The 12,762-nt window shown below is 50.8% G+C and overlaps 1 protein-coding gene across 1 annotated transcript in view; it reads left to right on the forward strand.

Annotated features, from left to right (window-relative positions):
* The window catches only part of si:dkey-112m2.1 (transmembrane protein 132D), a 147,142-nt gene that overhangs the window by 124,538 nt on the left and 9,842 nt on the right, over positions 1–12,762 (forward strand). Inside the window, exon 6 of the mRNA XM_035390203.1 lies at positions 12,109–12,317. Within this exon, the coding sequence (XP_035246094.1) occupies positions 12,109–12,317 (209 nt within the window). The remainder of the gene's footprint in view (positions 1–12,108; positions 12,318–12,762) is intronic.

Below are 12,762 nucleotides of genomic sequence, written 5' to 3' on the forward strand. Positions count from 1 at the left end.
TGATGTGGTATACCAATAGTACAGAACCTATTAATAACTTTGATAGGTTTTCAAACAAATGGTTATTAATATTCACCAAACATCGGTAAAGCATTTATTAAATTGCTTATAATGCAGTTATTAATGGCTTATTAAGAGCATAGTATAAAGTATAATCTCATTTAAGTTCTGAACTGCAATGGGTTGTGATTCCATTGGAGGAGCTGTGCTGTGCTCTTCAGTCTGCTCTCTGCAAGCGTACTGTACCCAGCGTGTGGGGATGATGCTTAATGTTTGACCAATCAGGAGCCTCCTTTTAAGGAGTCAGTGGCCGCATCATTCAGAATTGGCTGAATTTGCTGTTTGTAGTTTCATTCAATATTATATTAATTCAGTAATATTTGATACTTTGATTTTAGCCGCACCAGTACTGAACACCAGTGCTGTGTAAATCTTCCAAGACGATAGTTGCAACATCGCTAGGCAACATGGCTCATTCATACCAGAATCCAAAAATAATGCCTTAGAGATTTACGTGATGGATGTTTGGTGAAAAAGGTGTCATGAATCAAGTAAAAAAAAAAGATGCAATGAGCCTGACCATCACAATCATGACCTGGAGTGAGCTTCTGCCTACCGGTGAAATGGGTTGCTATGGGAGCTGCTCAGTGGCGCGTGGAGCCGGTCGATGGAGGCAGCCATGTTTGACTGTGGGGCTTTATGGAGCCAGAGCGTGGGCACTGGGTGCCTAAACGTGAAGGATGACCAGTATACGCAGAGCAATGATGTGGACTACTGAGCACCGTAGGGTCGTGATCTGAGAATCAAGAGCCGGAGATTCCGAGATTGCATCTAGTAGCTAGCTAACTGTAGGATTTTATGGAAGGAAACAAGTGACTCATTACGACAAGGACATTTATAGTGTGATTTCAAGCATCTTTGCAAGTTAAAATAATATATAAGGCAGTTGATATTTTTGTAGGAGTATTCAGCCACACTGGACTATATCAATACACTAGCTAGCTAATTATGGTATGTTTTAGCTGGCAGGCGAACTAGCAAGAATTTGAATTACAGTCAGAAGTTGTGGTTAGCTGGCTTAATAATTAACTATCATGTTCAGTGAGCAAAATGCATATATTTCATCATTGATAAGGGCTGGATGCAGAACAGCTAATGTAATTCACCAGGCTTGGATTTATCTGCTTGCTTTGTCTCGAAAGCCTATGTAGTGCGTGAAAAAAAGCTAAATATATTGTCAATATTTACTTATTTTATTCAAATGAAAACATACAATGTGCGTTATATTGTTGGCTTTGCATGCAAACAATGCGTAGTAATAAAAAAGTAAATAAATGTAATATTCGCTCATTTTTTGGAGACAACCTTCATAATTTATCAGCAACTGAAATATATCAACCTATTCTCATTATTTATTTAAGTAGGCCTATTTATTTACTCCTGTGTGATTCGTTTTTGTCATCCTCATCATCATCATCATCATCACCATACAAAGAGAGGAATAGTAAACCTAATAACATTTTTTAATTACAGTATTAGTTGCAATATCAAGATAAGTGTAATCAAAAATATGGAGGAATCATATCAGGATCACAGCATCTCAATTTAAGAGTAACCTTTCATCGATATTACTTATTTATTATTATCCATTTACTCATCAGTATTCATAATCATGAACAATGGACACATAAAGAACATGCCAATATTGCTGATAACACTATAATTATTTGTAACATTTACTGTATGTAAATAACAAATAATCAAAAACACCAATGACACTGAAGGTGGATGCATGCAGTCCCAGGTCTCCTGGGTGTAAGTGCACTCTGATACATCACTTCTGTGCAGACAGCTGTACTTCTAGGCTTGGCTCAACCACCTTCCACGTAGTCATGTGCCTGTGTAAGCAGGTGCATGCACCGTAACATAGAAGAACTGTTCTGCATTCTACTGTACGTAGAAAAAGAATGCATACCAAATGGGGTTCATAAAAATCCCTGGTCGCTAGTTCAGCGTGAAGAATCTTTAGAATGTATAAGTACTGTCCAAAATAGTAGATTTTGGCTAGGGTAAATTCATCGTTTTTAATGGATGTCAGTGGGGGAATTTTGGCTCCAGAGGCTTACTAAACTGCAATACCTCCGGTAACCACTGGAGTTCGCGAGCTTGAGGAGGAATGTCAATACGTGGGCCTCTGGCCCGAACAAGCCAAGCTAACAAACAAGTGCCAGGCGCTTTTGCAAGCGTCATGCCACATATGAAAACGGAAAGGAGCCATAAAGGAATGATCGAGGCTGCCCCGTGTTATTTAGCCGAAAACATGGTGCCCGTGTAGTCAACAAAGAGGGATTCCAGAAACGGATCAACCAACGTGATATCTGTTACTCTCTTGCATCCATTTATCACAAATTGCAATCCGGGATGTTCGCTTAAAACATTTGTCAAGTCGCAGTTTAAATCGCTATCGCGATATTTACCAAAAAAGAAAAGAACCGAAGGCCAAACTTATGACAAGCCCAGCAAGGCGCTGTGGGAAATAAACAAAAACCCAGATTTATTAAATCTAAAAGAAAAAGTAGGCAGTGGATTTAAACAGAAACATGCACCAGGGAAACAGAACAACCAAACAAATTAAATCCACAACCTTGCAGGGAGGTTGAGAGGTTTCTCACAAATACCCACAATGCAACGCCAGGGCTATGGTCCGCAGGAGAGCCCCACTGTGCTGTTTGGACAGCTGCACGTTCAAGAGAACAACAGGTCCCACTCCACTCCGTGACAGAAATACGGCTGGAAATAATGAACCAAAAGAACGAAAAACAAAAAAGAATTACCCGCTAAACAACAAACGAAACAAACGAAACAGCAGCTTGTATGGTTGTGCCCGCGGAGAGGGTGAGTCAGCTCTCTGCAGCCATCGTTTAAACGGTAAGCTCCGCCCACATCGCTCCGTCCAACCGCCACCCGCACACCTGCACAAACCACCACACTCCACCCGCACACCTGCCACCCACCACACTCCACCCGCACGCCCGCCACCCACCGCACTCTACCCGCACGCCCGCCACACTCCACCTGCACACCTGCCACCCACCACACTCCACCCGCACGCCCGCCACCCACCGCACTCTACCCGCACACCTGCCACACTCCACCCGCACACCCACCACACTCCACCCGCACACCTGCCACCCACCGCACTCTACCCGCACATCTGCCACACTCCACCTGCACACCTGCACATCTGCCACACTCCACCCGCACACCTGCACATCTGCCACACTCCACCCACACACCCGCCACAGATCACCCACACACCCACCACACTACACCTGCACACCTGCCACCCACCGCACTTTACCCACACATCTGCTACACTCCACCTGCACACCTGCACATCTGCCACACTCCACCCGCACACCTGCACACCCGCCACACTCCACCTGCACACCTGCCACCCACCGCACTCTACCCACACATCTGCCACACTCCACCCGCACACCTGCACATCTGCCACACTCCACCCGCACACCTGCACACCCACCACACTCCACCCGCATACCCACCACACTCCACCTGCACACCCGCCACACTCCACCTGCACACCCGCCACACTCCACCCGCACACCCACCACCCGCCACGCACACCCGCCACACTCCACCTGCACACCCACCACACTCCACCCGCACACACACCCTGATTGGCAGGGAGAGGAAAAACATAAACATAAACATAAACGCGAAGGGGCAGGAGCGTGTGTTAAATGAAAGGAAAGAGTTAACTCTGAAGGCGGCGGAAATCACTCACTCAGATAAATATGAGGAGAGACGGGGAAGAATTGCATCCTGGGAAATGTTTATTTTCCCCTCTCGCTCTCACTCTCTCCATTTTATCTTTCTGATTGAATGCCAGGAGGTGACGTGCAGTGGGGAGGCAAGCACGAGGTCCATTCTGAACGCGCATCCTTGACTGCTGATTTTTTTATATTATTAATATTATATTATTATTATTATTATTATTATCATTATTATTATTATTGTTATTATGAAAATGGAAGCGCGTGACAGAACGGGACGCAATTGCGTCTCCTCCCACACCGTGCCTGTTACTGCCATGAATTCAGATGAGTCTCCGGCCTGATGATACGCCCTCCCCCCGCCCCCGGCCCCCCCGCCCGGCGCCACGGAAACCCCTGTCGGCACCCACGCCCCGCCGCGGCGTCTCCATGGTGATGTTTTTACGCGTAGTCCCGGGCCGTCGGCTCCCCGCTGTAAATTGCACGCGGGGCAAAGCAACGGCTCGCGAAACGTAAGAAATTCTACCACAGATTCCACCGCCCTCGACGCGCCACAACTAAATCCTGCAGATCCGTGTTGATTCACAGTCAGTGTACGCGCCTCCCATAATCCATCAGCCCATAAACCACCACCCGGCACCCCAGAGAGACACGAGGCCGGTGTGTATTACACGCACGAGCACATACAGCCGTCCGCTTTCGCCTTCTGCACCGGATGTAACGTCGCCCCCTGCTGACCGCTATGAGTTTCGCTCAGGAAGCTCCACTGGGCCCCGTTCATTTTTGACTGCAAAATAAAAACACTTCCGTTAATACGTTCATGTTAAATCGGGACATTAAATTAAAAAGAAAAATCACTTTTTTTTAGGTCATTTTTTTTCTTCTTACCCCTCAGACAAAGATATGAATTTTAAAATAATTATTCATTCTGGCCTACGTCATATTTTCGCGCCCTAGTTGGAGATCAGTATGATGTAATGCACAGGGTTAGGGAAGAGAAACTGAAGTCTGCGTTTCAAAGGTGTGTTTATGGCAGAATGTTATATAGCTATGCCAATGAGATGAAAAATAGTAAAATAAATTGAAATTAAACAACATTTGGACATGTCATGATTGCATTATTTATGTATAATCGTGTCATTATTACAGACCGTTTATGCATATCCATGTTTTAATATAGTATATAAATTGAATGATTCTTCTGTTTTAAATCAGACATGTAAGCCTTGAAACATTGAAGACAGATTAATTGTATGTCCAAAAAAGTATTAAACAATTATGATTAAGGTGAAGATGGTGGAATATTTTGCTGATCTTTGATACTGAAGGTTAAAATTAGCCAGAAAGAACAACTGCATATTAGCTCAATTAGTCCATTGGCCTTTCTTATGCTTGCTGTCAAACACACACACTCGCACACACACACACACTCACACACACACACACACACACACACGCACACTCGTACATGTCTGGGCTACGGGTGAGCACCCGTATCAGACGCAGAGTAAAGGTCTCACCCCAGCAGCGGGAGTTTGTCTTTAGGACAGGACTGCTGTTTGCTCAGACAGAGTGCATGCTGGGATCACGACCTCAGGTGTCAGCTGAACTGAATGTCTCTACAGATCAAGATACGCCAAGAATGGGGGTGGGGGAGTAAGAGGTGAGAGAGACAGTGGGGATGGGGGGGGGTGGGGGAGTAAGAGGTGAGAGAGACAGTGGGGATGGGGGGGGTGGGAGAGTGAGAGGTGAGAGAGACAGTGGGGATGGGGGGGTGGGAGAGTGAGAGGTGAGAGAGACAGTGGGGATGGGGGGGTGGGGGAGTAAGAGGTGAGAGAGACAGTGGGGATGGGGGGGTGGGGGAGTAAGAGGTGAGAGAGACAGTGGGGATGGGGGGGGTGGGGGAGTAAGAGGTGAGAGAGACAGTGGGGATGGGGGGGTGGGAGAGTGAGAGGTGAGAGAGACAGTGGGGATTGGGGGGGTGGGGGAGTAAGAGGTGAGAGAGACAGTGGGGATGGGGGGTGGGAGAGTGAGAGGTGAGAGAGACAGTGGGGATTGGGGGGGTGGGGGAGTAAGAGGTGAGAGAGACAGTGGGGATGGGGGGGTGGGAGAGTGAGAGGTGAGAGAGACAGTGGGGATGGGGGGGTGGGAGAGTGAGAGGTGAGAGAGACAGTGGGGATGGGGGGGTGGGAGAGTGAGAGGTGAGAGAGACAGTGGGGATGGGGGGGTGGGAGAGTAAGAGGTGAGAGAGACAGTGGGGATGGGGGGGTGGGAGAGTGAGAGGTAAGAGAGACAGTGGGGATTGGGGGGGGGGTGGGAGAGTGAGAGGTGAGAGAGACAGTGGGGATGGGGGGGGGGGGTGGGAGAGTGAGAGGTGAGAGAGACAGTGGGGATGGGGGGGGTGGGGGAGTAAGAGGTGAGAGAGACAGTGGGGATTGGGGGGGGTGGGGGAGTGAGAGGTGAGAGAGACAGTGGGGATGGGGGGGGTGGGGGAGTAAGAGGTGAGAGGGGGAGTGAGAGGTGAGAGAGACAGTGGGGATGGGGGGGTGGGGGAGTGAGAGGTGAGAGAGACAGTGGGGATGGGGGGGGTGGGGGAGTAAGAAGTGAGACAGTGGGGATGGGGGGGTGGGAGAGTAAGAGGTGAGAGAGACAGTGGGGATGGGGGGGTGGGAGAGTGAGAGGTAAGAGAGACAGTGGGGATTGGGGGGGGGGTGGGAGAGTGAGAGGTGAGAGAGACAGTGGGGATGGGGGGGGGGGTGGGAGAGTGAGAGGTGAGAGAGACAGTGGGGATGGGGGGGTGGGGGAGTAAGAGGTGAGAGAGACAGTGGGGATTGGGGGGGGTGGGGGAGTGAGAGGTGAGAGAGACAGTGGGGATGGGGGGGGTGGGGGAGTAAGAGGTGAGAGAGACAGTGGGGATTGGGGGGGGTGGGGGAGTGAGAGGTGAGAGAGACAGTGGGGATTGGGGGGTGGGGGAGTGAGAGGTGAGAGAGACAGTGGGGATGGGGGGGGGGGTGGGAGAGTAAGAGGTGAGAGAGACAGTGGGGATGGGGGGGGTGGGGAGTGAGAGGTGAGAGAGACAGTGGGGATGGGGGGGTGGGGGAGTGAGAGGTGAGAGAGACAGTGGGGATGGGGGGGTGGGGGAGTAAGAGGTGAGAGAGACAGTGGGGATGGGGGGGTGGGGGAGTAAGAGGTGAGACAGTGGGGATGGGGGGGTGGGGGAGTAAGAGGTGAGAGAGACAGTGGGGATGGGGGGGTGGGAGAGTAAGAGGTGAGAGAGACAGTGGGGATGGGGGGGTGGGGGAGTAAGAGGTGAGAGAGAGAGTGGGGATGGGGGGGGTGGGGGAGTAAGAGGTGAGAGAGACAGTGGGGATGGGGGGGCTGGGGGAGTAAGAGGTGAGAGAGACAGTGGGGATGGGGGGGTGGGAGAGTGAGAGGTGAGAGAGACAGTGGGGATGGGGGGGGGGCGAGGGCAGGTCCAGGCTGAAGCGGCTGAGCGGGTTCGGTGCGGGCTGCAGGCTGGGTAATTACTTCTGCCGGGGCTAATCTGTGTTTAGCGCCAGGGCGTGCCTGTCTGCATGCCCTCAAACTCCCATCTCTCACCCCCACCGCTCCGCATCTCAGACCTGTCCGTTACGCTATTCACTGTGAGCCTTGACGTGGAAGCTACTTCCTGTTAGTCACCCTCAGCACTGCTGATTAACGTTGTGAGGTTCCTGTTAGTCACCCTCAGCACAGCTGATTAACACTGTGGGGTTCCTGTTAGATACTCTTAGCACAGCTGATTAACACTGTGGGGTTCCTGTTAGATACTCTTAGCACAGCTGATTAACACTGTGGGGTTCCTGTTAGTCACCCTCAGCACAGCTGATTAACGCATGGGGTTCCTGTTAGTCACCCTCAGCTCAGCTGATTAACACTGTGGGGTTCCTGTTAGTCACCCTCAGCTCAGCTGATTAACACTGTGGGGTTCCTGTTAGTCACTTAGCACAGCTGATTAACACTGTGGGGTTGCTGTTAGTCACTTAGCACAGCTGATTAACACTGTGGGGTTCCTGTTAGTCACTCTTAGCACAGCTGATTAACACTGTGGGGTTCCTGTTAGTCACTTAGCACAGCTGATTAACACTGTGGGGTTACTGTTAGTCACCCTCAGCACAGCTGATTAACACTGTGGGGTTCCTGTTAGTCACCCTCCGCACAGCTGATTAACACTGTGGGGTTCCTGTTAGTCACCCTCAGCACAGCTGATTAACGTGTGGGGTTCCTGTTAGTCACCCTCAGCACAGCTGATTAACGTGTGGGGTTCCTGTTAGTCACTCTCAGCACAGCTGATTAACGCGTGGGGAGTCTCAGAACAGCTGATTAACACTGTGGGTTTCCTGTTAGTCACTTAGCACAGCTGATTAACACTGTGGGGTTCCTGTTAGCCACTTAGCGCAGCTGATTGACACTGTGGGGTTCCTGTTAGCCACTTAGCACAGCTGATTAACACTGTGGGGTTCCTGTTACTCACCCTCAGCACAGCTGATTAACACTGTGGGGTTCCTGTTAGTGGGGAGAGCTTGCCGGACGTTTAGGGCGCAGTCAGCTGTGGACGGGAGACAGAGGCTACAGAAGAAGGACCGTCACTAAAAGCATCGCTACATCATAACCGCCATCGCGTCCTCCAGGGCTTCGCGATCACCCTTCGCGGACAAGGCTGCCGCCCCTTCACACAGCCGTGCCTTTAACGAAGCCTCTGAGCTCACCTGAATTTACCTGTGGTTGTGTGCGTAGCTGCTGGATCATCGCCCCATTCTCCCGCCTGTGCACCTGTAATAACGGCGTACTGTAGTACCCATCCATCACCCGCCAACCGCCGTGCTCACGGTCCAGCGAGCGGAGCTTCTGCCAGGCCTCCACGACTTCATTAAAGCATTGATTTTCTTTTAGACTCCATCACTTTTCGCTCAACGGCCAACAAAAGGGCTAATGTTTTTAAGTTTCGCTTTCCACTGCATTATGGGTAATTTTATTCTTTTTTGCATATAATGATTAGCTAATTAATGCTAATCAGGCTTTTATTATAATTATGCTAATTGGGATTTTCATGCATTTCCACCCTCTCAGGCATGACCTGGTCGAAACATTTGTTGCTTCAGAATGAAAATACGTTTGTTATTTTATTTTGAAAGCTTCTGTTCGTTGGATGCAGACATTCCCTCTCTGTGCTACTGATAATTCCTCGGTCCGTGCACCGTAATATTAAGAACCGAGCACTGGTTTGTTATTTCTCCCTCTCCCTCCCTCTTTGGTTGTTATGAGGTCAGAGAAGTTTGAATGAAAACCCGACTGGACACAAAGAGAACACTGACCCTCTAATGTGGAGACAGCATGATGTAATAGAGCTGGGCTTGTAGCTCTCCTGTTAAGTGGCTTCAGTGAATGATGTATAAATGGATAGCGTGTTTTTAGAAACGACATAAAATAGCTTGCTGATTGAGACTTTGTTTGGTTTTTCATTGTGCGCAGTGTAATGGAAACTGAACACTTCCTTTGCTCGAGAGACGCGCACAGCAGCGCAGCGGGACCCAGCATCACGCGTGCGGACGCGCACGCAGCTTCGGCGCTGCTCCTACGAAAACCGCGCTCCCCCCGGGGCGGCCTCGGCCCTCTTGAAAAATTCAGCCCGGCTGCGCTCTCGCTTACCGGAGGTTTGGAAGGCCCAGAATCCCCTGGGGGAAACGCTCTGAGAAACAGCTTCCGCAGGAGCAGGGGGGCAGCCCCGCTCGAACCGGGGTCGACCGGCTCCGCCGCAGAGCAGTCCGATTCTGTGGGAGGGGAGAGGAGGGGAGGGGAGAAGAGAGGAGGGGAGAGGAGGGGGAGGGGGAAGGGAGCAGAGAGGAGAGGAGAGGAGAGGAGAGGAGGGGAGGGGAGGGGAGGGGAGGGGGGGCAGGGGATTTGGAGACTCTGGGAAGTTTATTTCCTCTGATGCTCGGCCCTTCGCTCTGAAGTGCGGAGAAAGGGAGAGAACAGAGTCTCTGGGAGGGCCCGGTTTCATATTGGAATTCGGGAGATGGTGGGGCTTCTGAGAGAATTTGGGCATCGAGCCCTTTGGGGGGGGGGATGGGGCGGCGAAGGCTTCAGCAATGAACTGATAAGACCTCATGCTGTATGTGTGTAATCCTGCCTATAAACAGCAGGTCTATAAGCAGCAAATGGGCTAATTTTAGCAGCAGTGTATCTTGCTGTGTGTGTGTGTGTGTGTAAAGAAGGGAGGTCTGGGAGGAGAGAGGAGAGGAGGGGAGGGGGGCAGAGGGGAGAGAAGCGGAAGGGGGATCTGGAGACTCTGGAAAGTTTATTTCCTCTGATGCTCGGCCCTTTGCTCTGAAGTGTGGAGAAAGGGAGAGAACAGAGTCTCTGGGCAGGCCCGGGTACAGTTTGAAATTCGGGGTGGGGCTTCTGAGAGGATTCGGGCATCGAGCCCTTCGGTGGGGGGGGTGGGAGGCGGGGGGGGGGGGCGAAGGTTGGCGATCGGCGGTTGAGTCACAGCGCCGAAGAGGCCCAGTCCGCTGTGGGGACTGCTTGTTCTGCGATGGAAGGGAACTCCTCCAATCGCGGCGTGGCCTGAGATGCACTGACGGCCAACCAGCAACTGCTCTCTTCTCTACGCTCGTTTTTTTTAAAACCGCGGTCACAGAAGCTCAAACGAGGGAGGGGCGGAGCGGAGGTCTGCGATGACCTCGGCCCGTTTCGTCGAGCGCAAGCTGTCCCTCCTCAGTGCCCTGAGGAAGAGAGGAAGCTGGATCTGGGAGGAACTCCAAGGGCTTGCGCGGAGCACCGCGGTTGCTGGCGTTCCCTCTGACACCCTCCTAACCGCGCAGCACCCCCCCCCCGCGCCATCAGCGCGTCTAACGAGCGCCTGGCAGCTGGTTGTCCGGGCGACGAGAGCCAATTGAAGCAGGGATGGGACCAACCAACCAATCACTGTGAAGGAGTCGTGGTCAAAGGCTAGCCGGTCTGCTAACACAGAGGCCATCTTCGAGATCTGGATCCCTCACCAGATGGTGTCCAGTTCTTTTGTGTTATATTTATTTTTGTGACACATTTAGCGGAAAGAAGTACTCTCTCCATCACCTACTAGCGGTATACGTGACAAGTAGAGGCATCGCTCTACCTCCACACTAAGTGTAGTGAGCAGTCATATCAAGAAGGGACACTGACAGCGAAGGCAATAACATTAGTGGAGTATTCGTTTGCTAGGAAAGGTGACTGAAATGTCATCAATCTCACAGTTACAGTAAACTCCTCTCCGCACGCTCTTCTCTCAGGCCGGAGGTGTGAATACACCATAGGTGTAGATTTCGGGGGGGGGGGGGACCCAGGGGATACGTCTCCCTCAATATTTAGAACACGTGCATTTGTCCCCCCCCCCCCCCAATAAAAACATGAAAGAAGCATTTCCACCATAAATTGATGCAGAAAAGGCGCAAATTGGTGCTTAAAAATTCACCAGAACGCAGGAAATGAAGTGTTTGACGCTCAAAATTTCCTGAGGGAGGGCCCCAAAACTCCCCGCTTAATGTGTCCCCACCCCAATGTTCAGACGAAACCTACGCCACTGGAATACACACCATGTATTCAGCCATTGGGGATAGATGGGCCTGGGAACTGATAAGACTTCACACTGTATGTGTGTAATCCTGCCTATAAACAGCAGGTCTATAAAGCAGCAAATGGGTTCATTTTAGCTGCAGTGTATCTTGCTGTGTGTGTGTGTGTGTGTGGGGGTGGGGTGGAACGTGTTTGTGTGAGATTGTGTAGAGGTGTGGGTGTTGGTGTGTGTGTGTGAGTGTGTATACTTCGAGGCATTGGTGTGTATCTGTCAGGCAGTCAGAATTTTTATTGTTTTTAAATCACGGATCTCAACTGCAGCGCGCCGAAGGTGTCCGTGATGACATCACGCCTGAGAGACCCTGCAGCACCTGCTGAGTTATCTCACATGTATTTCTCCTCGTGTTGCAGACTCCCTGCATGACTCCACTAAACCAGGCATACGGTCTGAGTAATAAGTGCAATAACAACTATTTTATGTATTTTTTAAATGTTAGATATAGTAAAAAGCCCAGTGTTAATTAAACTCTAACAGTGTTAATTTAACTCTTCAGAGATATCTGTTAAGAGTTAAATTAATCCTGTTAGAGCGTAATTAAAACTGGACTTTTTACTGTGTACAAAACCTTGCGATTTATGACCCACAGTAATAATAATCCATCGTTATCTGTCTCTCCATTCTCTGACCAAACCAACCCAACCCAACCCCCCCATCCAGGTGTCGGACAGGTGCGACTACGTCTTCGTGAACGGGAAGGAGAGCAGGGGGCGGGTGCGGGTGTCGGTGAACTTCACCCTCGGGCCCCTGAGCGCCCAGCTGGAGATGAGCGTGTGGATGCCCCGCCTCCCCCTGCAGGTGGAGGTGTCCGACCCCGAGCTCAGCCAGATCAAGGGCTGGAGGGTGCCAGTTGCCCCTGGCGACCAGAGGTGCGTGCTGACCCCTCCCCCCCCACCGCCAGACTGGGATGCTACCAGTACTGGACCCCTTCCTCTCTGGTGTTTGTTTAGGGGCCATGGTGTAATATAAAGCTTAGGGAACTGGAATTGCACTTTAGAAGTTGCGAGTTCGATTCCCAGGTAGAGCACTGCCGTTGTGCGAGGTATTTAAAATGCATTGCTTCCGTAAACATCCCGCTGTATAAATGGATTGTCTGTAAAAGGATGTGAGTTGCGCAGGTCTCTCTGGTTTAGAGTGCCTGCAGAATGTCTAAAACACAAACACAAAATTTCTCCATCTTGCCTGGCCCTTTAAGAGCAGTCCCAGGAGATTTCTCCAGTGGCAGCCTGGGGAAGACATTTTAGTGTCCATTCGAAACGCTGGCTTTCCTTTCCTGACGCGCTGCGGAATGTGGAGCTTCGTCACCTGACCCAG

This window comes from Anguilla anguilla, chromosome 14 (assembly GCF_013347855.1).
Source record: "Anguilla anguilla isolate fAngAng1 chromosome 14, fAngAng1.pri, whole genome shotgun sequence".
NCBI lineage: Eukaryota > Metazoa > Chordata > Actinopteri > Anguilliformes > Anguillidae > Anguilla > Anguilla anguilla.